Source organism: Capricornis sumatraensis, chromosome 10 (assembly GCF_032405125.1).
Source record: "Capricornis sumatraensis isolate serow.1 chromosome 10, serow.2, whole genome shotgun sequence".
Classification (NCBI taxonomy): domain Eukaryota; kingdom Metazoa; phylum Chordata; class Mammalia; order Artiodactyla; family Bovidae; genus Capricornis; species Capricornis sumatraensis.
In genome coordinates, this window is record NC_091078.1 from 56,535,734 (window position 1) to 56,562,596 (window position 26,863).

The 26,863-nt window shown below is 49.2% G+C and overlaps 1 protein-coding gene across 1 annotated transcript in view; it reads left to right on the forward strand.

Annotated features, from left to right (window-relative positions):
• The first annotated feature begins 227 nt into the window (after positions 1-227).
• The window catches only part of ITGA9 (integrin subunit alpha 9), a 367,113-nt gene continuing 340,477 nt past the window's right edge, over positions 228-26,863 (forward strand). The window contains exons 1-3 of the mRNA XM_068981673.1: positions 228-412; positions 18,493-18,620; positions 20,733-20,839. Coding sequence (XP_068837774.1) covers positions 228-412; positions 18,493-18,620; positions 20,733-20,839 — 420 coding nt within the window. The remainder of the gene's footprint in view (positions 413-18,492; positions 18,621-20,732; positions 20,840-26,863) is intronic.

The following is a 26,863-nucleotide window of genomic DNA, read 5'->3' on the forward strand; positions in this document are numbered from 1 at the left end:
CTTCTCGGCTGGACAGAGGACGCCGGCCGCTCCGGGCCGCCTCTGTGCTCTCCTACGGCGCCCGCTCGGCCCACCGCCCCCAGCCCGGCACCGCGTCCCGCCTGAGCCCGAGCGCAGGGTTCCGGCCCCCAGGAGCCTCTCGGCCGTCGGCGGACCCCTCGGCCCCTCCGCCGGCGCGCTCGGCGCCCTGCTCGCGGGGCTCAGGGGAGGGCGGCGGCCAGCTGGGGATGGGCGGCTCGGCGGCGCAGAGGGGCGCCGGGGGGCTCCGCGCGCTGCTCCTGGCGTTGGTGGCTGCAGGGACCCCTGCGGGCGCCTACAACCTGGACCCGCAGCGCCCAGTGCGCTTCCAAGGTCCTGCCGGGTCCTTCTTCGGCTACGCGGTGCTGGAGCACTTCCACGACAACACGCGCTGGTGAGTGCCCTCCCGGCCCGGACCCTGACCGCAGCCCGGCCCGGCCCGGTCCCGCTGCAGCCCCCAGGCCGCCGCCGCCTTTCCGGCCTCTCCACGCCGCCGTCCTGAGGGGGCGATTTAAATGTCTCCGTTGCGCGCAGCCCGGCCGCCTAGGAAAAGAAGGGACGAGGGAAGACACAGTCTCCGGTCCCGGACGACCCGGTGGGCTCCCCAGGCGGAGGGGGCCGGGCGCCTCTCCGGGTGGGAGAACCACCGGGATTGCCCCTCGGCCTCCCCGGCAGTCTCGGCTTAACTCGGGGTCGCGAAGTAACTTGGTTCCTCTGCCTCCACGGGGCTCCAGAGGCCGGGCCAGCACCTCGAAAGTCCCTCTCCGGGGTGACCGGCAGACTTCTCAGTTTCGAGAACTCTTGGTGACTCCCCCCACCCCCCACTACGACTGCCTCGGTTTAAGCCTCTCCTGCCGGCTCTGCCGCTGGAAGCAGTGTAACCGCGAAATGCGAGGGCGAGTGGGCTCGGTGTGCCTGGGGGAGATGCCAGCTGAGTGGTCCTCAGGCTCATCAGCCCCTCTGGGGAAGCGAGCCGAGAGGGTCGGGAAAGCAGGGAAGGTGGACAATCCAGGACGCTCAGTGACAAGGCCGGTAGGGCTGGCTAGTGAGTGATTTCTGGGGCGGCCTGGGTCTCCACACATGGAGGCGGCTGCCCTGGAGACAAGCACTATATAGCGGCCGAGGAGGACAACTGCCCCCTGAATGTCCCCCTGAGAGCCCCTAGGGGTGGGAGCTCTCCTCATTAGGCACTATCTGCAAAGGGGCGCAGAGCTTGAGTGGCCAACCCCAGAGGAGAAGCACCAGGGAGGTTGGTCTCTCCTTGGCCCTTTCGTCCGGCATAAGAGCAAGTGAAACAACCACAGGAGAGGTCAGGCACTCCTCAAAGAGGTAGGGCGTGGATTGTTCCCCAGTGGGGGCCTAGGCGGCAGCTAGTCCAGGACTGGTTTTATTGTGAGCATCCTTAAGGGATTGCAGGCTGGAAGGGCAAAGTCAGGCCTCCTCTCTGCTCAGCTTGCAGTTCCGCCTGGAATTGGTCAGAGACTGATGGAACTGGGAGGGTTAGTAGATTCAAGTCCTGAGCATTCCTGGAAAATCGGGAACTTTGTGACCTGCCAGTCATTTAACAATCATGATGTTTAGGAGAGCTGCCTCCAGGAGAACCAGCTTTGAAGGTCTTTGTGTAGCTCCTGACCAGTTCCCTGTCTCCCTCCCTACTGTTTACCCCAGTTCCTGAGTTAAAGGCCAACTGTCATTTCCTGCAATTGCCAAATCCCCCCTTGACAGCAAAGCAGGCTGACACCTTTTCTGTGTCCTCCCATGTACTCAGTGTCCCCTGCGGACTTTGAATTTGGTAGAGAAGGTGGCCTGGGCAGGAGCATGTAGAGAACACATCTCAGGATCCAAGGCTAGGCTCCGGGACTGTGTGACCTTGGCACAAAGCGTATGGGGAGGGCTGTCAAAAATAGGACTAGTCAGGGCAGGGGGCTGCTGAGGAAGGGCAGGCGGGGAAGCTGAAGCATCACTGACGCCGGAGGACCTTTACCGTACAGAGAGCTGCCAGGACCTACCTCCTGGACTTGGACGGGCCACAGGTGGAAGCTGCCTTAGCTCAGAGCAAGTAGGGGGAGTCAAGACCTGGAAAAAGAGTTCATTCTGCCTTTTTTTTTAAAAAGTCTTTTGGCCAAGCCGCACTGCATGTGAGATCTTTAGGTCCCCAACCAGGGATCAAACCTGGCCCCCCTGCAGTGGAAGCACAGAGTCTTAACTATTGGACCACCAGGGATGTTCCCGGCCTGCTTTGTTTTAAAAAAGAGGATGAAGAAAGCCTGTGTGACGTGAATAAATTTGGCAAGGACAGGAGAAGACCCAGGGTATGTGGCAGAGAGGGGTTGAGGATGGACGGTCATGCTGGTTAGTGGCGTGGTGTCAGTGAAGACGTGGGGCAGATATTTCAGGGATTCAGAGGAGCCCCTCATCACAGCCAGGCTGCTGGTCTCAAAAGCTTTCTCTGCTTCTTATACTGAGTGGGCTGCTCTTTTTTTCTTATTCTTTTTTTATATTATTATTGAGATAAAATTCACTTATAACATTAATTCCAGGTGTACAGCATAATGACTTGATACACATATAGATTATGAAATGGTCACCACAATAAGTTCATCCTAACATCTGTCATCAGACACAGTTACCATTTGGAGTGCCATGAGAACTTTGAAGACTTACTCTCTTAGCAACTTTTAAACATGCGATACAATATTGTTAACGATAGTCACTGGGCTGCATATTACATCTCCATGACTTATTTTTATTAAATTCTCTTGGAGTATAGTTGCTTTACAGCGTCGTGTTAGTTTCCACTGTACACAAGGTGAATCAGTTATACCTGTATGTATGTCCCCTCTTACTTGGATTTCCTTCCCCTTTCTGTCACCACAGAGTATTATGTAGGGTTTCCTATGCTCTACAGTAGGTTCTCATTAATTTCCTATTTTACACATAGTAGTGTATATGTATATCAATCCCAGTCTCCCAACACCCTGCTCTTTTTATCTGACTGCTTGTCCCTATAATTTTTCAAGTACCAACTAATCCCTCCTGTGATCTATTTAAAGCAGTTTTCCTTTGCCTCTCCCCCCACTCCACACTGCCTTAATTTTGTATTAGTTCTTGCTTATCTCCTTGACTGGTATCCTTCTGCTGTTTCTTCCAAGCATCTTGGGCTTCCTTCATAGCTTAGTCAGTGAAGAATCTGCCTGCAATGCAGGAGACCCGGGTTTGATTCCTGGGTCAGGAAGATCCTCTGGAGAAGGGAATGGCAACCCACTCTAGTATTCTTGCCTGGAGAATCCCACGGACAGAGGAGCCTGGCGGGCTACAGTCCATGGGCTCGCAAGAGTCAGGCATGACTGAGCGACTCAACCACCGCCAAGCATCTTTCTCCTTGTTCTTATCTCCCTTCTCCTGCTTCTTGGTCTTAGACCTTGAACGTTATTCTCTGCTAACTGGGCTGCCCAGTCTTGGTATACCATGGCCTTTGAAGGAAGAGACTTCCAGCATCTCCTATTTTCTTCTTTCTTTTCTTTCTATCTTTAGAAGTTAGACTTTTTTGATACTGATAAAACTTCCTCCAAAGGCCTCTCACTTGCATAGGCCTCTACCTGGGCCCTGTGCTTAATCCTGTACTCATAATTTTGTATTCATTTTCTTAAGGGTAGTTGCCCTATATTTGTATGATTCAGGCCCTGTGGAATCTGGAACTGTTACTCGTCTCTACCTTAACTTTCAGCTCTGGGGTTTGTTGATTGACTTAGTGACTGATGGTTGGTCTCTGCCTACCAGGCAGTCCTTGGGTCCTGGATCTTTTAGCTTTGCTTGGGGGACAGGCAAGTTGTTCCCAATGATTCACGATTATAAACAGCAGCAGGGTAAACATCCTTCTAACAAAAGCCTTGCGGACATCCTTAATTATTTCCTTTGCATAAGTTCCTGGGCTTAGAATCACTCCGTCAGAGAGGGAGGGAGGCTTTCAGGCATTTTCTCTGAGTTTCCATAGTGCCACTGAAGCTGAAATGTGAACTTTAGGGGGATGTATTAACTGTGGAGTAACGTACCAAAGGGCTGCTCCAGTCCAATGGGAGAGCAGAGCCACCTACATGAAGGAGACTTAAATAAAGACGACAGAGAATCGGGTTGGGTGTGGGAGGTAAGTGACAGACGTGATAAGGAAAAGTCATGTATTGAAACCCTGAATGGAACAGAAGGCAGTGTTCACTAAACCTTATGTCTTCTTTCTTCTTGAGCAGAGATTATTCTTTAGCTTCTTCATTCAGTCTTTCATGGTTTAATAGTTTTGCCTCAGGCTAATTAAACACCTTTTTACAGGTGGGAGGATTTGTCTTGTGTAAGGTAAGGAGGGAGGGGAGTGCTGTGTGGCGAGAGAGCACTCACACTACAGTCAGTGGGGGCTCTGCAGGCGCCAGAGAGGAGGGGTCCCCAGACCGAGGGCCCCCCAGGCACACATCACGGAGCACCCGCACGTGCTCTGTCAGCGGAATCAGTGCGTCTTCTCGAACCCCGTAACTGAGCATCCCGAGCATTTCGTTTTTAAACCAGAATTGTCACTGACCGGAGGTGCTAGCTCTCCGTGTGTGGGGTGGGGGGGGCTTGCCTTCTGAGCCGCGGACCCTGCATCCTGCACCTGCCGTCATGCTGCCTTGAGAACGGAGCACGACCCCGCCTCTCTCCCAGGGCGTGGCTTGAGTGGCCTCTGCCGCATGCTCTGGGCAGTGAGCGTTGTCCCCGTGGCCAGGTGGACGCAGTACCCCAGGGAGTGTGATAGATGTCGCTGGTATCAGTTTGGATGCAAACACGCAAGGGACTTGGTTTCTATTTTTTCCCAGTGATCCCCATCTGCCTGCCCTGAGCTGGCGTCCTCTCCCAAACCTGCCGCCCCCCGGCTCTTCTCGCCCCCTTTGAACAATGAGCAAGAGGTACCAGGGAACACGGACAAAGCAGATTTCTGTCCCCTTCCTGTAGACATGGACAGTCCCTCAGCTGCAGGGCAGACAACTGTGACACCCTGTGAGATAAATACATGCAGCCCGGCAGGCGTCCAGGCCCCGGAACGGCGTTCTTTCACACCCTCCCCTCCCCTCCTTCCTCTTGGCCCCAGACGCCCCGGAGTCTGAGGCGGTTGGGTGCCCTGGCTTCCTTTCTGGAGACGTGCTTCCTGCCCCATCTCCCGGGACACATCAAGACTGCCGTGCTCCAGCCCAGAGCAAGTGCTCGGAAATGGAAGAGGCGCCGGCACTGCGCTTTGTTAAGGTTGTCTGAGCATCACTCAGTGAGGAACAGGAGGCGATTCAGAGCCGAGGGGAACATGGCATCCTCTCATTTGCATGAAGCTTGAGAGTTAAGAGAACAAGCTAGCTGGTTCTGCACTTCCAGTGCAGTGGCCACGAGCCAGGTGTATTGCCATTTAAGTTAATTACTACCAGGGATTTCCCAGGTGGTCCAGTGGTTAAGACTGTGCTTTCACTGCTGAGGGCATGGGTTTAATCCCTAGTTGGGGAGCTAAGATCCTGCATCCCATGCTGTGTAGCCTTAAAAAAAAATGCAGCCAAATAAAATGAAGAATTCAGATCTGTGGTAACACCACTACATTTCAACTTGTCAGTAGCCACATGTGCCTTGTGGATGCTGTTTTCAACAGCACACAGGACATTTTCACCATTGCAGAGAGTTCCAGTGCTTGTTTGGAGCAATGACTTGTGTCTTTTTTTTTTTTTAATTATTGAATTTTTTACAATATCACTTCTGTTTTACGTTTTGATTTTTTTTGGCCATGAGGCATGTGGTATCTTAGTTCCCTGACCAAGGATCAAACTGGCACCCCCCGCCTTGGAAGGTGAAGTCTTAACCACCAGACTGCCAGGGAAGTCCCTGATTTGTGTCTTAAAAAGCTCGATAGAGATCCAAAGGCGATGTAACCAAAAAAAAAAAAAAAGTCAGCCTCTGCATATCTGAGTATTAAAACTGAAATGAGGGAGCTTAAATTTAATTAAAGCTGGCAGTCTCTTTTCATCCATCAAACATTGGAGTGCCTGCTCTATGCCGAGGGCTGGGGATTCAAGAATGAAAAATGCACTCAGCCTGATGGGTGAGAAGACTGTGGGCTTCTTGCTTTGTACATCAGGCAGAAATAAGATGTGGGCTCCAATGTGGGAGAGCAGGTCCTCAGGCAGGCTTGGGGAGTTCTGATGGGCAGAAAAGAGCCCCATGAAGATAGAACCTTCAGAAGGGGGATGCTGGGACCATGGGCCCTGTTCCCCGCCCCGACCTGACTTTGTGCAGAGGCACCCAGAAATGCTGGTGGTAGCCAGGCTGTCTCATAACCTCTGTGGCGAGGTCTTTGTGCTCTCCATGCCCGGCTCCCAGGATGGGCTATAACCCCACTTCCCCATCTGGGTTTTCTGGAAGTAGCTTTTTCAGATCTTGTTCCCGGTTCTTACTAGCCCTGCAGTGCCTGCTTTTTCAAAGTGCTCAAGAAGAGGTGACACGTGTATGAGGCCCCAGTTCTAAGGGGCCCCAGACAGCATCCCTTGAGGGTTTTCGTGACATTTCCCTGAAGATCTCAAGAAGCTGGCGAGGGTGCTGTTTCCTGAGCTAGTGCTGAACGCTAGCCGGGGCAGAGGCAGCTGTCACACTCAGGAGAGAACCTTCCAGGGCAAGAAGACAGACTCTCTCCCGCCAGTCTCTAACAGCCCAGAGTGTGAGAGTGTGAAGGGCCGGGCCCTGGCCAGCTCTGAGTCCCCAGCGAGCTGCTGCTGGTCAGGAAACGGTCTCCTTCTGATAACTCCCATTGTGATCTGTCTGCGGAGGATGCTGTTGTCACATTTATTAAAAGCAGCCGTGGTGTTCTCAGAAACCACTTGCTTTCAAGGGAGTAGCATGTAACTTTAAGAAATCAAAACAAACGACCCCATCAGATAGGACTTGCTGGGCATCTGCAAGAGGTCCAATCTTTCACAAGTGTAATAGTCTCTAGGGGAATCTTCGGGACCATGTGGTGACCGGGGTCCAGTTTGCCAGATGGAAAAGTAAGACTCACGGAGTTACATGCCTTGACCAGGGTCCATTGCAGCCTTGGGTAATCAGTGTGCACTGGGGCCCTCGGTCAGTCTGTGTCCTCTGGGAAGCAGATGCTAAGACAGAGATAGGAGTTGAAAAGAATTATGGGGGTGGGGAGTAAGGTGGATGAAAGAACAGGGGAGATGAAACAGAATTGGGCAGGGAAAGCCTCAGATGGTGATGCAGGCCTGATAAAAGTCTCAGCTAACTTAGAGGGAAGCTGCTATATAGAGTAGGGAACTCAGCCTGGTGCTCTGTGATGACCTAGATGGGTGCGATGAGGGAGTGGGAGGGAGGGTCAAGAGGAAGAAGATAGAAGTATACTTAACAGCTGATTCACATTGCTGTACAGCAGAAACTAACACAACATTGTAAAGTAACTATCCTCCAATTTAAAAAATATCCTATGATAAGCCATAGTGGAAAAGAATATTTTAAAAAAAGAATATATATATATATATATACACAACTGAATCACTTTGCTCTATAATAGGAATTAAGAACGTTGTAAATCAACTATACTTCAATAAAAATCAGTAAGAAAAAGTCTCAGCCAACTCAACAGGGGCACCCCCAATCCCCAGTACCCCATGTGATCATAGTCAGTCCCCTTGGTTGCCTGGGGAAGGCCTGGCCTCAGCTTGATTGCCTGGAAGGGGCAGCAGCTGGCGGCTGTCAGCTAACTGTCCCCTTGCAGCTGGATGGCACGAGGTGCTGGATGCCTCAGTGGTGGACACGGAGCCCATCGTGTGTGAAGGGCCGCGTGAGGTGTGTCCCTTGGCCTGCAGCGTGTCTGGGATAATCTGTGCTCCTGCTCATCCTGTTGTATCAGCCCGGGCATTGCTGGGTTTCTGGGCTGTTAGAATGAGCCCTGAAGCAGACTTGCAGGCTGCCTCTTGCTGGCCTCGGGGAAATCACAGGCGAGGGTCGGAGGAGGAAGAGAGCTCCCACCTTACCCTGAGTCGCTGACCAGAGCTGCAACCCTGGTATCTTGTGACCCACAAAGCTTTAAGCCATGTGGATTTGGTGACCAACTAAAGCAGATAAAAGTGTTTGATCGTCACCTTTTTTTTTTTTTTTCTAGAGGGATCCTTAGGAAGTGAAAGTGAATCCAAGATTGGTGAGAATCCAGTCTTTGAAACCACGGGGTCACTTGGTCCCCAGTTTCTGCTTTTCTGGGACTCTTGTTACGAGTTTAAATTTGTAGCAGTGGCAGCCACGGCACTGCTGATCGCTTAGCCCATGTTGAGTACCAGTCTACGTGCTTCATGTGCATTAACTCAACGTTCCCTACAGTTGCTTCAGCTAGTCGTCATTGTAGCCTCATTCACAAGGGGGAAACTGAGGCATGGAGGGACAGAGTAGTTGAACTGAGGCCTGCACCTTTGCCTCTCAAGAAGGCAAGTGTTAAGGGTTTAGGGCCTCAAGGCACCCAGACATTTGTGTTGTGAGACTCTGTCCTGCTTTCCTGAGAAGGTTCTGGAAGCTTACCAATGACACCCTTTGCAGATGTTTATTCAGGACCTGCTGGCTACCTGTGTGGAGATACTGGGGTTTTGCTTTCCAGAGATGCTCAATCTCTCAGGAAAGAGGGACCAGTCATTCTGCCAGGGATGTTTGTAGGGTCTGCTCTCACCCTAGGTCAGTTAGGACAGATATGTCCTAGGAAATATGGAGCGTTCTGGAATATTCCTTGTATCCGTCCTAGGAAATATGGAGCGTTCTGGAATATTCCCTGTATCCGTCCTAGGAAATATGGAGCGTTCTGGAATATTCCCTGTATCCGTCCTAGGAAATATGGAGCGTTCTGGAATATTCCCTGTATCCGTCCTAGGAAATATGGAGCATTCTGGAATATTCCCTGTATCCGTCCTAGGAAATATGGAGCGTTCTGGAATATTCCCTGTACCCGTCTTAGGAAATATGGAGCGTTCTGGAATATTCCCTGTATCTGTCCTAGGAAATATGGAGCGTTCTGGAATATTCCCTGTATCCGTCCTAGGAAATATGGAGCGTTCTGGAATATTCCCTGTATCCGTCCTAGGAAATATGGAGCGTTCTGGAATATTCCCTGTATCCGTCCCAGCCTCTCTGGGTTTCCCTCCCTCCATCTGCTCCGTTGAGTGCTCCTGGCTCCCAGGGCTTACTGAAAAAGTTTTCTTTGGAGAGTAGATGGGGAAGGATGCCGGGTCTGCTGGTGTTCAGGCTTCACCCCCTGGATTTGTAACATTGTTAAAGAAACCCACTCAGACTCAGAATCTCTGTATAAATGGCCAGCAGTATGAGAGCAAAGATGATTTAGGTCTGCCCCCCGCCCCCTGCAAAGCTCAGCATCAAAAAGGCAGGGAATGAATTTCTTCCATCTCAGTCCCTCTGTTGGTGTGTTGAAGCTCTCCCAGCCCTTCTGGACTGTGTAGCCTGGGAATGCTGCAACACCCACACACCCCAGAGCAAAGCAGGCTGTGTGCAGGCCCCCCTAAGGGCAGCAATGCGCAGGGTCCTGACACCACCTCTCCACCAGCTCGGGTCCTGAAGTGGACTTTCTACACTCAGGGGAGTGTGGTCCTTCCTGACTCTGCCTTCCTTATGGCCCCTGGTTCCCTAGCAACAACCAAATCCGTGGTCTGAGCCATAGCAGGGGGGCTGTTGAGATGTACAGTGGCCCTGCCGGCCTGACTTCGCCCCCATTTAGAAGCTGTGTGTTCTTAGCAAGTTACTTCAGGTGTTTGAGCCTCAGTCTCTCCTCTACGAAAGAGGAACAGGGAGAGTTTGTACTGCATGACATTGTGGGGGGAATTAAATGAGATTTTGTCTGCAAAGCCTGAAACATAACATGTACCACATAGTAGAATCTGGCTAAATCTGAGTAGCTCTTTCTTACTGTTTCTTTGGTCCAACATTCCAAGCTAATGATCTTCATCCTGACTTCAGATGCTAAAATTTTGCTTTCAGAGCATTTGTTGATTCATTCATTTATCAAAATTTGAACGTCAGCATTCCATACAGAAATGAATGAGATGCTCTTTATTATGTGTCGTCTCTAAAATTTTGGTCATGCTCAGCATCAATCTGCATTTTTGTTTATTTATTCATATGTCTGTTTCCAAAGATCTGAGTTGGCTACTTTAATAGGAGACTTGTGGGATTGTAAAGCCTGAAGTTTTTAAAAATCTTTTTAAAATCCAAGTATAATTGGTGTATAATATTACATGTTTCAAGTGTACAACATAGTGATTCAATATTTTTATAGATTATACTTATAAAGTAATTATAAAATATTGACTACATTTCCTGTGCTGTTCAGTGTATGCTTGTAGCTTATTTATTTTATGTATAGTAATTTGTACCTCTTTAGGGCTTCCCTGGTAGCTCAGGCAGTAAAGAATCTGCCTGCAATGCAGAGACCTGGGTTCAATCCCTAGGTCAGGAAGATCCTTGGAAAATGGAATGGCTACCCACTCCAGTATTCTTGCTTGGAGAATTCCAGGGACAGAGGAGCCTGGCGGGCTACAGTCCATGGGGTTGCAAGAGTCAGACACGACCGAGTGACTAACACACACGCAATTTCCTACCACTATCTTGCTCCTCCCCACTTCCGTCTTCCCTTTGGCAAGCACTAGTTCTCTATATCTGAGTCTGTTTCTGTTTTGCTATATTCATTTGTTTGTCTTATGTTTTAGGTTCCACACATGAGTGATAGCATATAGTATATGTCTTTCTCTGACTTATTTCACTGAGCATAACACCATCCAAGTCCATCCATGTTCTTGAAATTTTGCCATTTGCTTTTTTTCTTGTGGCTGAGTAATATCACATTGTATATATACCACATCTTTATCCATTTATCTGTCGTCGGACACTTAGGCTGCTTCCAAGTCTTGGCTATTGTAAATAATACTGCTGTGAATATTGGGATGCATGTATCTTTTCAAATCAGTGTTTTTGTTTTCTAGGAATAGAATTGTGGATCATATGGTGATTCTATTTTCAGGTTTTTAAGGAACCTCCCTGGTGGCTGCACCAGTTTACATTCCCACCAACAGTGTAGGAGGGTTCCCTTTTCTCTACATTTGTTATCTGCGGTCTTTTTTGATGATGGCTGTTCTGACAAGTGTGCGATAAAACCTGTCATTTTGCACGGCTCTTCCTTCTCTCAGAGAGCAGATCGGAAGCCATTCCTATTCTGCGGAGCCCTGTCCTTCATGCCAGCATCCAGATAAGTCTGGGAGGTAGATGCACACTTCCAAGGAGCTGGTGAGGATGTTAGCCAAAAAGTAAAAGTATAAGTATTGACCTGTTTTTCTTAGAGAAGAAAAATTTTCTCAAGAAACCAACAGGAGGACCTCAAGACGCAGGTCCCCAGAGTTCTGCAGCTTGCTCTTCCTCTCAGATTTTAATGTCTACCTGATGCTCTCAGGTGGGGAAGGAAAACCTCAGCTCTTCGCCATGTTTCCTTCTCTGGGTGTATCTACCAGGGCCTGAGCCCCTGGCCGGGGCAGCAGCCTCTGAGGACCCTTTATTCCCATCCAGGGCGGCCAGGGGGGTTTAATTCCTCTCCGAGGCGGGCCCCGCCCGGTGACTCTGTTCTTTCCCAGTTGGTCATGGAATTCCACCAGTTTCCTTCTCAGGGAGTGCAGGATTTGGCGTGGTCAGGTGGCTTTCCTGGCTCTGGCTCATCCAGTCCTGGCTGTGTTTTGCCTAGAAATGGATGTGGAGTGATTCCTGGGGTTTCCCTGAGGTGCGGGGGACACGCAGCGATTGAATTCCACTCCTGTAACTAAAACATAGGTCCCCAGGGAAGTTTTGGTTTGGGGATCAAATGCCTGAAAGCAAACCTAATGGGTTTAAGGTTTTTAATCCCCGCTTGCTGTCCTTGGTCTGGCTGTAATTTTGCCCTGCGGAATCACTGCTGCGGTATTTGTGGGAGAGAGGGAACCTTGGGGACAATGTCAGTTCCAAGCCTTCCCTAGGAGGCAGCTGTGGTTCAACCCTTTCCTGCCACCTGTGTCCCTGGGGAATTGACCCGTGGTTTGCACTCAGAGGGTGAGGGGTACGTTCAGAGCTGGATTGGTGGCTGGATGGGAGCCCTGGTGACCAGCTTCCCCCACACAGGTCAACCAAGGAAGTGGCTGTGTTGGAAAAATGGAGCGCACTTAAACTGCCACATAGGAGGGAGTTCAGAGGGACTGGAAAGAGCATGCCCTTGCATGGACCCCTGGGTTCAAACCCCAGCCCTGCCACTTACGAGCAGTGTGCCCATCATCTCAGTAACACACATGAGACGCTGCCTGGCAGGATTGCCTCGGATGGGAAATCAGACAATCCATGAGCATGGCTGGGGCTGGCAGATAAACAGCTGGGCCCGCATTTCCAGATAGGTGCGTGAACTGCTCATGTAGAGAGGCGGCACCTTATGTAGTTTTGATTTGCACTTCTCTAGTCATTATCGATGTTGAACATCTTTTCACGTGCCTATTGGCCCTCTGTAGGTCTTCTTTGGAGAAATGTCTATTTAGGTCTTCTGCCCGTTTTTTGTTTGGGTTGCTCGTTTTTTGTTGTTGTTGAGTTGTATACACTGTTTATATGTTTTGGAAATTAATCCCTTGTCAGTCGCATTGTTTGCAAATATCTTCTCCCATTCTGTAGGTTCTTTTTTCATTTTGTCTAGGTTTCCTTGTTGCAAAAGCTTGTAAGTTTGATTAGGTCTCATTTGTTTATTTTTAGCTTTTGTTCCTAATGCCTTGGGAGACTGACCTAAGAATACATTGGTACAATTTATACCAGAGAATGTTTTGCTTTTATTCTCTCCTAAACATCAAGGTTCTATTGTATAGAACAGGGAACTGTATATTCAATATCCTGTGACAAAACATAATGGAAAAGAATATTGAAAAGATTACATATGAATAGCTGAGTAGCTGTGCTGTAGAGCAGAAATTAACAAAACATTTTAAATCAACTGTAAATAATGGCTTCTCCGGTGGGTCAGCTGGTAAAGAACTTGCCTGCCAATGCAGGAGACACAGGACGAGGGTTTGATCCCTGGGTGGGGAAGATCCCCTGGAGAAGGAAATGGCATGCCACTCCACTCTTCGGGCCTGGAGAACCCAGGGCTATAGATTGTGGGGGTTACAGTCCATGGGGCTACAGTCCACGGGGGTTGCAAAGAGTCGGACACAACTGAGCCCACATGCACACATTACTTCAATAAAATTTCAGGGCGGCGGCGGGGTGGGGTGGGGCGAGGGGCTGGGGGTGGCTAACCTCTGGGCAGCACTTTTGCACCAGCAAAGTGAATGTTCTGGGAAAGCGGGAAGGCGAGTGCAGTTCGGCCTCATGGGGAGGAGAAAGGCCTGCTTCCATCCTTTGGGGACGGAGCTTCCAATCCAGAGTCTCAGCGCAGGGCCACCTGCAGAGCATCAGGCGCCTTTTCCAGACAAGGTCACACGTGTGAGTGGCTGGCCCCTGTCGGCTTCCTTTTCCTCCTTTCTGGCTGATGTGGGGAGGGCAGAGTAGGGGAGTGGGCACTGCAGCCGACTGCCAGGGTGTGTGCTGCACTTGGCATCTCTGTGGGCTCAGGTGAGTGCCATGACCTCGTGTGGCCACCTGCTTCTCCATCTGTAAAGGAGGAATAATATCAGTGCCTCCCGCAGGCTTGTGGTGAAGACGAAATGCAGTTCAGCCCAGAGGGAGCCTAGCCCAACACCTGCACACTCCCCGTGCCCAATACAGGCTGGCAGTCCTCGTAATGAGGAACCTGAGTTCTGAGTTAAGGAGGAGACTCTGGGAACTGCCTGGACAGTTTCTGTGCATCTTTAACTGGGAGTGGGATAGAGGAGAGCTTGATTCTCAGGGGTCGTCTGCTCATACTGGCCCCAGATGAAAGTGATTGTTTGTAATCACTGTAGGTGGTTCTAGAACCCTTCTTAGAAGTCACCTGGAGAGTTTTTAAAAAATGCATGTTCTTTTTAAAGAAGATTTATTTTATTTTTATTTATGTGTCTGGCTGCGCCGGTTCTTATTTGTTACGTGCAGGATCTTCGATCTTTGTGGCAGCATGAGGGATCTTTAGTCGTGGCATTTGAACTCTCAGTTGCGACGTGGGGATCTGGTTCCCTGACCAGGGATATTGAATCTTGCCCTCTTGCATTGGGACCTTGGAGTCTTAGCTGCTGGGCCACTAGGGAAGACCCAGAAAACACGTTCTGATCTAGTGGAAAAGGGATGGCGCCTGAGATTCCGCCTTCCCCTTATTCTCCCAGGTGTTTCCCATGCTGCTGCTCTGAGGACCGCAACTTGAAGTAACAAGCAAAGGTCCGAAGCAGCCAGATGATTTTTCATGAGGAGCCTGTTGGCGGGGACGCTCGGCTCCTTGAGATGGTAACTGTACAGAAGAAAGAAGCATCTTATTGTCTTTTCAAGAGTGCCAGGAAAGATTTGGGGGGAAGGGTATGTCTGTGTAACTCAGGGCGAGAGAAAAAGCCAATGTCTTCTTTTCAGTGGCATGTCCTGAACTCTGTCCTCTCTCTCAGGATCAGCCTGGCCAATAGCCAGCTGAATTAACTTCAGAAGAGGCAAGCTCATTAGCTGGGCTGTGGAGCAGCCTTACTGGCCTGCAGCCTAGGTAAAGAGCAGCGCCAGGCTGTGGAGGAAGCCACGATGTTCTGTAAACACAGAGATACAGGCTCGTCCTCCCTCGAGCCACCCTGTGAATGTCAGGCACACGCGTGCACACATGCCCCCTTATCTCTTGCTTCATTTCCTGTTACACAGGATTTGGGGGGAAGAAACCTCCTCCTCCAAGCAGCTGATTAAGAGTTTGAACTAGACGGTGGTAATCGGGTGCTTCATCAGCCGTTGTTGTTGGAACCATCGAGTACCTTCGGCTTCAAAGGAAAGTATGATTCAGCAGGTCCTTTCTCCAGGATTTTTTTTTTCTTTCTCTATTTTTGGGCTGTGCCACATGGCATGTGAGATCCTAGTACGCTGACCAGAGATCAAACCTGTGCCCCCTGCAGTGGAAGTGTGGTGACCCAACCCCTGAACCGCCAGGGAAGTCTCCCTTCTACAACTTTAGATTTTGAAATAAATTTTTGATTCTCTGTCTCAACTCTCGGCTGGGAGAACCCATCCTGGGATTTAAGCTTTCCAGGTTGGATAACCAATAGAGGAAATAGACCACTTTTTCTTTCTTTTCTGTTTTAAATGTAGGTCTATTTTTTGGCTGTGGTGTATGGAGTGTGGGATCTTAGTTCCCTGACCAGGGGTCGAACCTGTGACCCCTGCATTGGGAATGCTGAGTCTTAACCACTAGACCACCAGGAAAATCCCCTGCCATTGTTTCTTGCAGCCATTCCCCATTCTTTGTACACATTGAATTCTCCCCCTTATTTAGTTCTTGCAATTTTTTTTTTTTAGCAGCATCTATTGCAGTTGGCATTTATTCACTGTGCTGATATAAATTGGGAGTTGGTGGGAATTTCTGAGACGCAGCCTTGTCCCATGGGGCTTTTGGAGTGAAGGAGGAATTTGATGCTCCCCAGCTCCTGCAGTCTGCCTTGTGGAAAGGTGGTGTGTGTTTCAGCGTAGAGATGGCAAACTACTAATTACTGTCACCTGTGCAAACACAACCAGCATTGGAGAGAGCCACCCTTGGCCGGCTCCGGTGACTCCAAAGCCCAGCCCCCAAAGCCAGAGGGGAAATTGATCCCTTAATGTGGCTTTCTTCTCACTGGAGTTTCCTTCAGAGGGTCATTCTGCGTTTGACTGAGAGCAGCCGTGGATCGGCCCAACTGCCCTCGTGTGGGTGATGGAGGTGGTGTGGCGTGCTCGGGGAAGTGCTTGCTAAGATTTCCAGAGGCAGTGGGTTCCAGCCCCGCTTCTGCTTGCGATTCTGCAGCGGTGGCCCGTCGTGGTGAGAATGGGGCTGGGAGTTGCCCCGGGAGCACTGGGTGCGGGGTCAGGGGGTTGCAGATCCTGGGGTGTTACTGAGCAGCAGCAGGCAGCTTATAGGAACCCCCACTGCTGGGGGCCCAGCTCCTCTCACACCCAGTGTGGTGTGATTCGATTCCTCACAGGATCAGATATACAGACTCTCTAAGACTGAGCTGGAAAGAAAGGCTCCAGTAAGGAGACCCTTCCTGTTCCCTGGGGGTTGAAGGACTGAGCACAGGGACCCATGTGCCTCCTTATGAACCTGACACCATGTCTCTGAGCAGATTAGGGAGGTGTCCCTTGTGGGCTCTGCCAGCCTTTGCTGAGTGACCATCTGAGGGTCTCAGTCCTCCGTGGTCTGATCTGAGGATCTGCACCCCTTTGCTCAGCCGGAGTGTCAGAGGGGAGCAGTGTTATTCTGAGACCAGGGTTGAGGTGAACATTTGAGATCCCAAGATGAAGGTGGCTTTCAGAAACAAGTGAGAGGAGCCTGCTTCCGCTTTCTGCTGCCCTAGGAGGGCTGCATAATGTCCTTCTAACCTGTGCTATTAGTCACCTTGTCCAGAGATGCATAAAGGAGAATGCATTCCGTTCCCAGGCCAGTGGGACATGAGCTTTTTCATAACATGCCTGATACTGTCGGGAGGGGAATTGCATTTCCTTTCTGGGCTGCATGAGATATGGGCAACTCACAGAATCAGATATAGGCTCTCGTTCCACTGAGCAAATGGCTTGGCACTGTCTGCTCTTTAAGCATGAGCATGGATTCTGTTTAAAGTTTCTTTGTACAGGTCCTTGTAGCTCAGCACCAGTTGTGCCTGACCAAGGGTGCCTGGTATTTTCTGCTACAGCTCTTCCATTGACTACTTTTCAGAAACTAGGCACAAAACTCTAGGTCAGAATTGTTTTTGTAACATGTTCTATACCCAAATGTGTCTCTCTGTCGTCTCGGCACGTCTTGGGGAGTAGGGTCCTGCTGGGGATGATGGTTCATCTCCAGGGCAGGCTTGCCTTGTGGCTCAGTGGTAAAGAACCTGCCTGCCAAAGCAGGAGATGCAGGTTCAACCCCTGGGTTGGGAAGATCCCCCAGAGAAGGAAATCGCAACCCACTCCAGTATTCTTGCCTGGAGAATCCCACGGGCTAGGAGGAGCCTGGTGGGCTACAGTCTGTGGGGCTGCAAATAGCTGGACACGACTTAGCAACTGATCAGAAGCAACATCCTTGGGGCAGCTTTTTGGTTCAAGATGAAGGACGTACAGCAACGTTCTTGCCCTGTTGTAGGCAAACTCATCTAGCTCTGGTGTGCCTTGGGCTAGAGGTTGTGGTTTATAATTTCACACTGTTGCTGCTTCTTGGAGCAAGAGTGGGACACAGTAGAAATGACATTTCTAAACTCATTTTTTGTTTATTCATAAAATTTTTAATAAATTTTCACAATTTTAAATTATTCACACATTTGTATAAACACAACTCAGTTTGAAAAAGAGAACATTTTCAAGCACCTTCCTCCAGAAACCCTTCTTCCTGGTTATACCCCCTCTTCTTCTCCCGAGAGGTCAGTGTGACCTCTAACACCACCCTTAAATTTCACCTGCTTTTGAATGTCAGATAAACGGACTCAGGCACTGAGTACACTACTGTCCCCTGTATTTTTTGCGCAGCGTTTGTGAGATTTGTCCTTGAGGTTGCAGTTGACTGTTCATTGATTTTTCATTGCTGTATGGAATTCTGTTTCTACACCACAGTTTAGCTATGTATTCTAGCATTGATGGCTCTTACGGTTTCTTCTAGTTTGGGGCCGTTACAGACCCAGTATTTTGTGTGTGTCTCCTGTAGATGTATGCGTGCGTTTCTGCTGGTGTGTTCCTAGAAAGCGGATTGCTGGGTCCGAGGGCAGGCCTCTGTACAGCTTTCTTAGGAGCTGTTGGTTTGTTTTGCAAAGTGGCTGTGATCGTTCACACCCTGACCAGAAAGGTGAGGGTCCCCGGGGCCCCGTATCCTTGCCAGCACTTGGTGTTTTCAGTCTTCCTGGTTTTAGTCTAGAGGATGTGAAGTGGTGTCTCATTTGGATTTCTCTGGTGACTGATAGAGTCGAGCATCTTTTCTTATGTGTATTGGCCACTTTTCTTTCATCCAGCATCTGTTTAAGTCTTTGGTCTATTATTCGTTATTGATTTGGGGGAATTCTTTATACATTCTGGATAGGAACCCTTTGGTGGTATGTGTTCCCAAGCAAACTCAGATTTTCTCTGGGCACATTAAAATCATGACGGGTTCACAGTAGGAGGCCCTTCCTTCTGCCTCTCCCCCCCCCACCCCAGCCCACCACCCTCAGCACCGCATAATGCTGGGGAACATCTCCCAGACAGCATTCAGACAACACACTCACAACTGGGTGAGGGTTCAGCATTGGCTGCACTTGCCTGGTACTGGGTTGTGACCGAATGCCCTTTATTCTTGATGCGCAGGGTCCTTGTGGGTGCACCAAAGGCGGATTCCAAGTACAGCACTTCAGTGAAGTCCCCTGGGGCTGTGTTTAAGTGCCGAGTCCACACCAACCCCGACCGGAGATGCACTGAGCTGGACATGGCTCGAGGTGGGTAGATTTTTCACTGCCAAGATGGGGATGGGTTCTCCATCCTCATACTGTCCTGTTTTCCTTCCTAACTATCCACTCACTTTTCCATCTCTCCTTCATTCCCTCCTTCCCTCCCTTCCTTCCTTCTTTCCTTTCTTCCTTCTATCCATCCACCCATCCATTCATCATGTGCTGAGTACCTGTTACTTCCTACGCACTGGGATATACCAAACAAAGATCCTACTATCCTGGGCCTTACCAGTTAGTAGGTAAAAGAGACATTAAAACAAATAAAGATCAGAGAAGAGGGGAGGTGAGTATTTGATCTGATCTAGATTGGACTTTGACACCTCCCCAGCGTTTAGCTGGGCAGGTGCTGGAGGCAGAATCTCCAATGGGAGGAAAGTTTGCGGCATTTTAAAATCCAGAGCAAGCCCAGCATCCCTGGAGTGGTGAGCAGGGGACCATGGACGCAGGGGAGGATGGCATGGTGAACTGGGGTAAGGTGTTAGGATTCTGTTATACGTACAAGATGAGAGGCCATTAAAAGTGACGTTAGGTTTTATGATTTAAGTAGGCAAAGATATGATTGATAGGTGTTTTTAAAAGCCCCCTTGGTCTGGTGGAAAGTTCAGCATCTTTGGAAGTCAGATCTGCCTGGGTTCGGAGCCCAGCTCTGCCTGTTACTTGTTGGGACTTACTGGATGTCTCAGAGCCTCTTTGGCCTCAGTTTCCTCACCTGTAAAATCAGAAGGATGGTAGCTACCTCACGGGATTACTGTGAGAGGACCGATGGGATAATAGAAGTGAATACACAGAACTGTGCTTGGTACAGAGTCGGTTCTCAAAGTAGCAGTTATTTTACGGTAGTCATCACTTCGAGTCCTCGATTTTGCCAAAGTCCTTTCTCCTCAAGATCTTCTATTATTTTTATTAAATGAGGAATTGTCATGCTTCTCTTTAGCAGAATAGGAGAGGTGCCCATGGCATTCTCCATGACTGATTTGTGGGCTATTACTGGTCCATAACAAATTAAGAAGCTTACTTTGTAATATACATCAGCGCCTTGCTTCCTTGGTGAAGAGTCCTGCTATGAAAAAAATTCAGACGAATTAAACAACATACATGGTGGTGGAGTCAATTTACATCTTGTTGCAAGTTCCTCATTTATGGGCTGGTGATGTGGTAGGCGCGGACGTGCAGCTGTTCCCCGAGACCCTTAGCGCGAAGGTTAGAGGTCACGCTCCGCCAATGGTCGGCGGGGCGGTGTTCTTCTCGGTGGAGAGTGTGGTGAGAGGCGGAAGTCGCCCTTCTCCCTGGCACTCCAGGCCCTCAACCTCAGGCAGCAGGTGAGGCGGGGCCCCGGGGACACGCCAAGGGCTGTGTCCTCCTGAACTGTCGTCACGGCAGCCCACAGGCCCTGGCCCAGGCCTGGAGGAGGCGGGGCGCCTCCCCCAACCTCTGCAGCGCAGTGGCAGCAGGTGTCTCCCTGGGTTGAAGTCTGAGGAACCCAGCCCCCATTTGGGTGGCCTGAGGGCCGCTGGGTGCTGGGTGCCTGGCTCCCTCAGCAATGATGGTCCCTGACCCTGAGGGTACTTGGGGCTGAGAGCCGCCTCCTCAGCTGGGCTGGACACTGGCAGGAGGACCTGGGCTGGGGGCTGGACCGGCGCTTGGGCAGGGGGATGGGCCTGCTCGGGGACCCCCTCCTCATAGCCAGGCCTGGACCTCGGGGGATGAGAGTTGAGTCTTGGGACTCGAGTCCTTTCTTGTCAGAACAGAGAATAACGTTGCTTTGGGTGGAGGTTTATGGGAACATTGTGGCCTGACCTCAGGAACAAAGGATCTGACACCAGGAAGTTTGTCACAGCCCCTCCCTCACCTTTCCTAGGAAAGGCCTTTGCTGAGAGCTTTCTGGGAGTTTGGGGTTTTAAGGTACGAGCCACCTGTCTCCTTGCAGGGCCCTGCACTAAACCTTTCTCTTCTCCACCCCTGACTTGTATCGTCTGGCCTCACTGGGCACCGGGATTTGCTTTCACTGACAGTAACAAACACGTGGGTTGTAGACTGCTCTTTGGAAAGTAGACCACAGCGTTCCTCAATCCAGGTCTGACTTTTCTGTCTTTCCTCCAGGGAAGAATCGGGGCATGCCCTGTGGAAAGACCTGCCGGGAAGACCGAGATGATGAATGGATGGGGGTCAGCCTGGCGCGGCAGCCCAAGGCTGATGGCCGTGTGCTGGTAAGGCCTCCTGGGGGAGCCGTGGGGAGGGGGTGGCAGCCTGGAAATGAATGACTTTGACCCTTTTGCAAAGCTGGGTGGCATGGCGATAAGGGCATGGCTTTGAGATTGCCTCTTCTGCAAGACTGCTTGGACAAATGATTCGTCTTTTTATTTTCTTTGTCTGTCAAATGTTAATAATGTCTATTCCAGGGTACTGAGATATGGCTATTGAAAAAGGGCAAATGAAATGTATGTGGAAAGTGCTTTGTATTAATAAATTTCTATCATTACATAAGCATTATCCTCTGGGTATCTTTTTAAACTGAGGTATAATTTACATAAAATTGTTGTTGTTTAGTTGCTGAGTTGTGTCTGACACTTTTGCGACCCCATGAACTATAGCCCCACCCCTCCACAGCCTCCTCTGTCCATGGGGTTTCCCAGGCAAGAATACTGGAGTGGGTTGCCGTTTCCTTCTCTAGGGAATCTTCCCAACCTAGGTATCCAACCTCGGAGAAGGCGATGGCACCCCACTCCAGTACTCTTGCCTGGAAAATCCCAGGGATGGAGGAGCCTGGTGGGCTTCAGTCCATGGGGTCGCTGAGTTGGATACGACTCAGCGACTTCACTTTCACTTTTCACTTTCATGCATTGGAGAAGGAAATGGCAACCCACTCCAGTGTTCTTGCCTGGAGAATCCCAGGGACAGGGGGCCTGGTGGGCTGCCGTCCATGGGGTCACTCAGAGTTGGACCAACTGACGTGACTTAGCAGCAGCAGGTATCCAACCTGAGTCTCCTGCATTGGCAGGCGGATTCTTTACTACTGTGCCACCAGGGAAGCCCTTCCATAAAATGCACAGATCTCAAGATTACAGTTTGGGTTTTGACATTTATACACACTTGTGTGACCACCCACCCATCAAGATACAGAACATTTGTCGTCCCAGTCATTTTCTTATGTTCCTTACTGGCCAGAAAAACAAAATGTAAAACAGAAGTAATGTTGTATCAAATTTAATAAAGAGTTTTAAAAGTGGTCCACATAAAAAAAAAAATTAGTCACTCTGCCACATTGCAGGTGCTCAGTAGTCACAGATGTCCACTGGCTGCTGCGTCGGCTGGCACAGAGGAAACGTGGCCTCAACAGAATCTGTAACTGACCCAGAGGTCTTGTTTCGTCCACTTTTGTCCTTTACACTTTTCTCTTAAGGTATAACATTCACGTTCTTAACGTGCCCAGTTTCATTGAAAAGCCTGGTACATGTGTTCATGTATACATGTATTTATGTTTCTGACTTCATAGGCCTTTTATTGGAAGCTATATAAATGTTTTTGTCATAAAGGCATGAGATCAAGAAGGGAAAATAATATTAGCTGCCATTTCTGGAGGGCTTCCTTTGGGCCACAGGCTGCAAAGCTGGGGGTTTCACGTATATTTAATCCACAGGGAAAACCAGATTTTCCTTAAGGATCTAGGCAGAGTGTTTCTGACCCCTCTCTAAGGAGCCCGTTTTGCGTTCAGCTTCTCAGTGGTAAGGGCTGTTGGTCTGAATTCTGCCTGCCTCTCAGCACAAATCAGGCGTTTCCCTGTTGGGCCCCTCTAGGGAGAGAGGAAGCAGCTGGATGCTGTCCCCAGCATCACAGGGCCTCCCTACTAGACACCGTGGGTCATGCTGAGCCCCCCAGCCCAGCATTTGCCTTGGTTTCCAGCCCTTTAATCACTGTCACCCACTGCCCTGGACCCTCTCCAACATCTGCCTTCCCCCAGACATGGTGGCCTGACCCTGACTGCATGACCAGGCCCAGGAGGCTTGTCTGTCATCCTCTCGGAAGGAAGACAAGAAGCTGATCTGACCGTAAATCAGAGTGGCCTGAGGTCAGTATTCAGAACAAAGGAGATGGGGGTCTAGTGGCAGCACAGTACATGGGTCCCGAGAGCTCCGAACCTAGATCCAGAGGCTGCTCCCATGAAAACACTTCCCCTCCCCCTGGAAGGATGACCTCCATGTGGCCGAGAGCTTGTTCCTGGAGGGTTCTGCATTATTGCAAAAGAGTACTGGGAGGGGCTGTCTCTGTGGATGTGAAGAGCGGTGAGGATCAGGGGGACCTTTGAGCCAAGGAACCTGGAAAGGACTAGCTGGAGTATGATGCTCCTGTGATGCTTCTAATTCTTTGTATGCAGAGTTAATTTTTTCATGGTTTATGCAATTACTGTAGCGTCTATTTTGGAAGCTACTCTGTGGGGGTTGGGGAAGGAGAAGCATCCAGCAGCATCTGCTTTCTTCATGGCTTTTTTGTATTGTGATCAAAAACAACCTGAGGACTTCCCTGGTGGTCCAGTGGTTAAGAATCTGCCTTGCAATGAGAGGGACACAGGTTCAATCCTTGGTCTGGGAAGATCCCACAGGCAGCAGCACAGCTAAGCCCATGCGGCAGAACCACTGAGCCATGTGCTACAGTTACTGGTGCCTGTGTGCCTGGAGCCCATGCTTTGCAAGTGGAGAAGCCACTGCAATGAGGAGCCCATGCACCTTAACGAAGAATAGCTCCTGCTCACGGCAGCTAGAGAAGGCCTTCTATAAACGATGAAGACCCAGCACAGCCAAAAACCCAAGTAAATCTTTAAAAGAAAAAAACCCTATGAAGTTGGGACTTCCCTGCCAGTCAAGTGGTTAAGACTTTTCCTTCCAATATAGGGGGTACAGGTTCGGTCTCTGGTTGGAGAGCTAAGATCCCACATGCCTCAGGGTCAAAAAGCCAAAACAGAAAGCAAAAGCAGTGTTGTAACAGATTCAATAGAGGCTTTAAAAATGATCCACATCAAAACAGATCTTAAAAACCAACACGAAATTTACCATGGTATCCACTGTTATGTGTATAGTATAGTAACCTATATGTACATTGTTGTACAGCAGACTTCTAGAACTTTAACATCTTGCAAAATAAACTCTAAACTTATTGAAGAATAATTCAGCCTCACTCTTCCCTGCCAGTCCCAGGCAACTTTCTTTCCTTAAGAGTTCGGCTACTGTACATACTGCATGATCCCATTTGTGTGAGACGTTTGTCTTTTTTGTGACCAGCTTATTTCACTTGGCATAGTGTCCCTAAGTTTCATCCATATTGAAGCATAGGACAAGATTTCCTCATTTTTTAAGGCTGAATAATATTCACTGTATGTATATACCACATTTGCTTTATCCATTCATCTATTGATATTTGGGTTGCTTCCACATCTTTTTTTAAAATTTTTTGCCCTGCTCTGTGGCATGTAGGATCTTATTTTCATGACCAGGGATCGAACCTGTGCCCCCTGCAGTGGAAGTATGGAGTTCTGTGCCATTCATTGGATCGCCAGGGAAGTCCTACTTCCGTGTCTTGGTTATTGTGAATAATGCTGCTGTGAATATTGGTGTGCAACTCTCTCGTGGAGATACTGTTTTCAGTTGTTTTGAATATAAACCCAGAAGTGGGGTTGCTAGATCTTATTGTGATTTTATTTTGGATTTTTTGAGGACCCCCTCTACTGTTTTCCACACTGGTTGTACCGTTTTACATGCTTATCAGCAGTGTACAAGGGGAGGGTTCCAATTTCTCCATGTCTTTGCCAACACTTAATTTTTTGTGTGTGAGAACTGCCCTAATGGGTATGAGGTGGTATCTCACTGTGATTTGTATTGCCCTAATGATTAGCAAATTTGGAAAACTCAGCAGTGGCCACAGGACTGGAAAAGGTCAGTTTTCATGCCAATTCCAAAGAAAGGCAATGCCAAAGAATGCTCAAACTACTGCACAATTGCACTCATCTCACATGCTAGTAAAGTAATGCTCAAAATTCTGCAAGCCAGGCTTCAGCAATACGTGAACCATGAACCCTCTGATGTTCAAGCTGGTTTTAGAAAAGGCAGAGGAACCAGAGATCAAATTGCCAACATCCGCTGGATCATGGAAAAAGCAAGAGAGTTCCAGAAAAACATCTATTTCTGCTTTATTGACTATGCCAAAGCCTTTGACTGTGTGGATCACAATAAACTGTGGAAAATTCTGAGAGAGATGGGAATACCAGACCACCTGACCTGCCTCTTGAGAAACCTATATACAGGTCAGGAAGCAACAGTTAGAACTGGACACAGAATAACAGACTGGTTCCAAATAGGAACAGGAGTACGTCAAGGCTGTATATTGTCACCCTGCTTATTTAACTTCTATGCAGAGTACATCATGAGAAACGCTGGGCTGGAAGAAACACAAGCTGGAATCAAGATTGCGGGAGAAATATCAATAACCTCAGATATGCAGATGACACCATGCTTATGGCAGAAAGTGAAGAGGAGCTAAAAAGCCTCTTGATGAAAGTGAAAGAAGAGAGCGAAAAAGTTGGCTTAAAGCTCAACATTCAGAAAACAAAGATTATGGCATCTGGTCCCATCACTTCATGGGAAATAGATGGGGAAACAGTGGAAACAGTGTCAGACTTTATTTTTGGGGGCTCCAAAATCACTGCAGATGGTGAGTGCAGCCATGAAATTAAAAGATGCTTACTCCTTGGAAGAAAAGTTATGACCAACCTAGATAGCATATTCAAAAGCAGAGACATTACTTTGCCAACTAAGGTCTGTCTAGTCAAGGCTATGGTTTTTCCTGTGGTCATGTATAGATGTGAGAGTTGGACCGTGAAGAAGGCTGAGTGCCCAAGAACCGATGCTTTTGAACTGTGGTGTTGGAGAAGACTCTTGAGAGTCCCTTGGACTGCAAGGAGATCCAACCAGTCCATTCTGAAGGAGATCAACCCTAGGATTTCTTTGGAAGGAATGATGCTAAAGCTGTAGCTCCAGTACTGTGGCCACCTCATGCGAAGAGTTGACTCATTGGAAAAGACTCTGATGCTGGGAGGGATTGGGGGCAGGAGGAGAAGGGGACAACAGAGGATGAGATGGCTAGATGGCATCACGGACTCGATAGACGTGAGTCTGAGTGAGCTCGGGAGATGGTGATGGACAGGGAGGCCTGGCGTGCTGTAATTCATGGGGGCGGAAAGAGTCGGACACGACTGAGCGACTGAACTGAACTGAACTGAATGATTAGTGACATTGAGCATCTTCTCATGGGCTTGTTGGCCTTTTGTCTGTCTTCTCTGAAGAAATGTCTGTTCAGGTCCTTTCTTCTTGTTTAAATTGGGTTGTTTTTTTGTTGAGTTCTTCTCATGGCTTTTTGCACATATGCCATCTTGTCAGGAAAGGCCTATCCCAGGTCCAGTCTGTCCTCCCTGGTTTAGACTCTGCCACCTCCATGAAGCCTGTTTCCGTGATGGTGTTGTCAAGAATAAGCCGAGCATCTTTGTGTCATCACAATTTCAGCGTTATGTTGTTATTTTATGTGCTTGACTTGTTTTGTGCATATATGTCCTTTTTAAGGGGAACCACTTGGGGATAGAGACCAAATTTTCGACCCTTTTCACTCTCAGCTCTAGGAGAAGGTCTCTCTAAGGAGTGGCTTCTGAAAGTGTGTTTGAATAATGTAAAGAAAGTGAAAGTGTTAGTCGCTCAATCATGTCTGACTCTTTGCCACCACATGGACTGTAGCCTGCCAGGCTCTTCTGACTGTGGAATTCTCCAGGTGGGAATACTGGAGTGAGTAGCCATTCCCTTCTCCAGGGGATATTCCAGACCCAGGGATTAAACCCAGGTCTCCTGCATTGCAGGCAGATTCTTTACCATCTGAGCCACCAGGGAAGGCCTAATGTAGGGACTGAGGGTCAGTACTAAAGCAATTAGAAACCAAATCAATGGCCGTCTCTTTTTCGTGGCTGACTCTAAGCAGTTGATGGATGCGTGAGACAAAGGCTGTAAAATGCCCCTTGGAAATGACAGGTGACATTAGGAGACAAGCAGGGCTGACCCAGTCCATATTTTTGTTTTGAAGGTTTTATATCCATTTGCTTTTTCTTTCATGTCTTATTTCTGCCTGTCAAAACGTGCTGAGAGGCAAGTGTTTATTTTAAAATTAAGAACAGGAAGATATGTTTTATTCAATCACATTTT